This window comes from Candoia aspera, chromosome 10 (genome assembly GCF_035149785.1).
Source record: "Candoia aspera isolate rCanAsp1 chromosome 10, rCanAsp1.hap2, whole genome shotgun sequence".
Classification (NCBI taxonomy): domain Eukaryota; kingdom Metazoa; phylum Chordata; class Lepidosauria; order Squamata; family Boidae; genus Candoia; species Candoia aspera.
The window spans coordinates 20,772,703-20,775,348 of NC_086162.1; the positions used below are offsets into that span (position 1 = coordinate 20,772,703).

A 2,646-nucleotide genomic window follows, 5' to 3' on the forward strand; every position below is an offset into this window, starting at 1 on the left:
GTTGACTGGAAGCCCCTTCTGGACTTTTTGCGTGAAAGAGAAAAAAATGAAATCATGATATATGGTTTTGATGATTAGAAATAATAGCAGATAATTTTAAAGAATGAAAGTTATGTTGTAAACTTAGAGTAAGAGCTTAATATAAATGTATACTTATATCCATTGTAAAAGGAAGTTGGAAGTCATTCTTTTTCCTATTTCTTTTTCTTTCTGCACTTTTGACTTTGTTTCTTCTTCATTCTTTACTTTTTTCTCTCCTCTATTCTCTATCTTACTTACTAGTTCTTGTTAGTTTTTAATCTCTTTATTATAAAAAATCTAATAAAGTCATTTTTTAAAAAGAAAACACTTCTTAAACCGCAGCGGATCTCTGAAATTTGCCATCTGCCTGTCAGAGACTGTTTCCCAAGTTCCTCTTTTCAGCAGGAGTTAATCTTGATTTTGCACTTGGCACAATCAGATCCAGGCAGATAAGAGAAGCAGCAGCAGCAGAAAAAAACCCATTCCCTGTAAAAGAAGCTCAGTGAAAGAGAGAGGACGTGATTCCCACAGCTTCAGGCAGGTAATTTTGGAGTCTGACCGAGGATACCGTATCTTCTTGGGGGCTGTGTTTATTACAGCACCCCAATAGCCCTGTCTCTGTCTCTGCTGTTTCTGGATATGTTAGATGATCAAAACTGGAGGACTGCGTTTTGGTTTGCCTTTGAGAGATGGCTTCTCCCTGGCCACCTCTTTTCAATTTTATCTTGGGTGACACCTAGGACTGTTGCATCCAAGCTTAGGCATCCTTCACCTTGGATTTGAAAATAGCTTGACTACTCCTAGGCCTGCCTTCTAGGGTTGGTGCATTGGTGGAGAGGAGCTTGGTGGTACCATATAGGCATTGTTAGCGCAATGACCGAGATCTCTTGTGGGCCATTTCCATTCAAGAAGGACTTCAAGGAGGAGAACTGGGAATGGCTTCTACCAGAGAATTTGTTTAGAGACAAATCCAAGGCTATCAAGGTAAATAGATCCAATTGCCAAGATTAATATCAAACTTTTAGCAACCTGTATATGAATGTGTGTATGTGTGTGTGTGTGTGTATCTCATGATTCTCAGTCTTCTTTAGCCAAGTTCTTGAAAAAGAAAAAGTATTAGTTTACAGAAGTCTTGTCTACTGAATACATCTACTTTAGCACACTTAAAAATGTTGCTCTTCCAAGTTCTGGAGATTTCCACAGCAGGCGGGTCACATAACATTAATTCCTTGATTCTCCTTTTCCAGGGTTTTTGACTAGAGAAGGACCATCTGATTTCTTATTCCTCCTACTCTGTAAGGTTCCATTACATCATGGAGGTGAATGCCACGGCTCTGTGGATTTCCAATGCATCCGTGCCACCATCCTTGGAAACCAGCTCTGATATAAGTAGGCTCAGAGGCATGCTTAAGGTCTTCCTCTACGGGATGATTTTTCTACTTGGTTCCCTTGGCAATGGAGCTGTCATCTGGATCACAGTCCGCCGGGCTTCACGGACCATCAGCTGTGTCTGGTACTTCAATCTAGCTCTGGCTGACTTTCTCTTCTCCGTGAGCCGTATAGCACCTCTTCTAAATATTGCTATCTATGGGGGTTGGGGGTTTGGAACCTTTGTATGCAAAGCCAGTGGCTTCATCAAGTACCTCAACATGTTCTGCAGTGTCTTCCTCTTAGCTGCAATCAGCATGGACCGGGCAGCTTGTGTAGCTTACCCAATATGGTCCAGACAGCATCGTAACAGCCGCTTGGCATGGCTAGCTGCAAGTGGAGCTTGGTTCATGGCCATTGTCACAAGCCTCCCTTTCTACCTTTACCGAAGAGTGGTCACTAAGCGCAACCGAACCAAGTGCTCGGTTGAACTAGCAAGAAATGAGCAAGTTGTAAAAGTGACCATCTATATGTTGAGACTGATATGTGGGTTCTTGGCCCCCTTCACCATCATTGTGATCTGCTACAGCATCATCACGGTGGTACTGAAGAGACGACGGACTTCCCTCCAGTCAAAGAAGCCCTTCAAGGTCATATTGGCTCTTGTGGTCACGTTCTTCCTCTGCTGGGCACCATATCACATCATCTACCTCCTTAAATTGGCACAAGTATCTGGCATAGCCCACTCTTTTATTGATCTTTCTGCTTCCTTCCTGGCCTATCTCAACAGTTGTGCAAATCCTGTCCTTTACTTCTTCATGAGCATGGACTTCCACAAAAAGCTGACCCTTTCTAACATAATCAGGGCACTCAAGAAAACCTTGCTTGAAGACAACAGCTCTGTAATTAGAGAATCCATTGGTAACAATAAGGAAGTGTCTTCCATCGGTGAGCGGGCAACATCCTCAGAAGTCTATCCGATGCATTGTGGAAACTCAACACCGTAAACATGAAGTATTACCAGTGAATTTTGAATGTGTATTTCAGTTGTTGTTTCTGTCCCACCCCCAAACACCCACCCCTATATTTTCTGGACATTTTAAGGTTACAAATACTTGTAGGTGAGATGGGCTGACAGAGAACGGCCTTTTCTCCCATCATGAGCTGTGAAACATTGGTCTCGTTGTTTTGCATTAGTCAAACAGCGTGTCAGGGTCTGCCCAACTGCAAAACCCTGCCATGGTTTTGTGCTTAGGG

The 2,646-nt window shown here is 42.8% G+C and overlaps 1 protein-coding gene across 1 annotated transcript; it reads left to right on the forward strand.

Moving 5' to 3' along the window:
* Positions 1-481: 481 nt before the first annotated feature.
* Positions 482-2,402, forward strand: LOC134503207 (chemerin-like receptor 1). The gene is made up of 2 exons (XM_063311891.1): positions 482-562; positions 1,269-2,402. The coding sequence occupies exon 2, from the start codon at positions 1,335-1,337 to the stop codon at positions 2,394-2,396; it is 1,062 nt and encodes a 353-aa protein (XP_063167961.1). The 5' UTR covers positions 482-562; positions 1,269-1,334; the 3' UTR covers positions 2,397-2,402.
* The last annotated feature ends 244 nt before the right edge of the window (positions 2,403-2,646 follow it).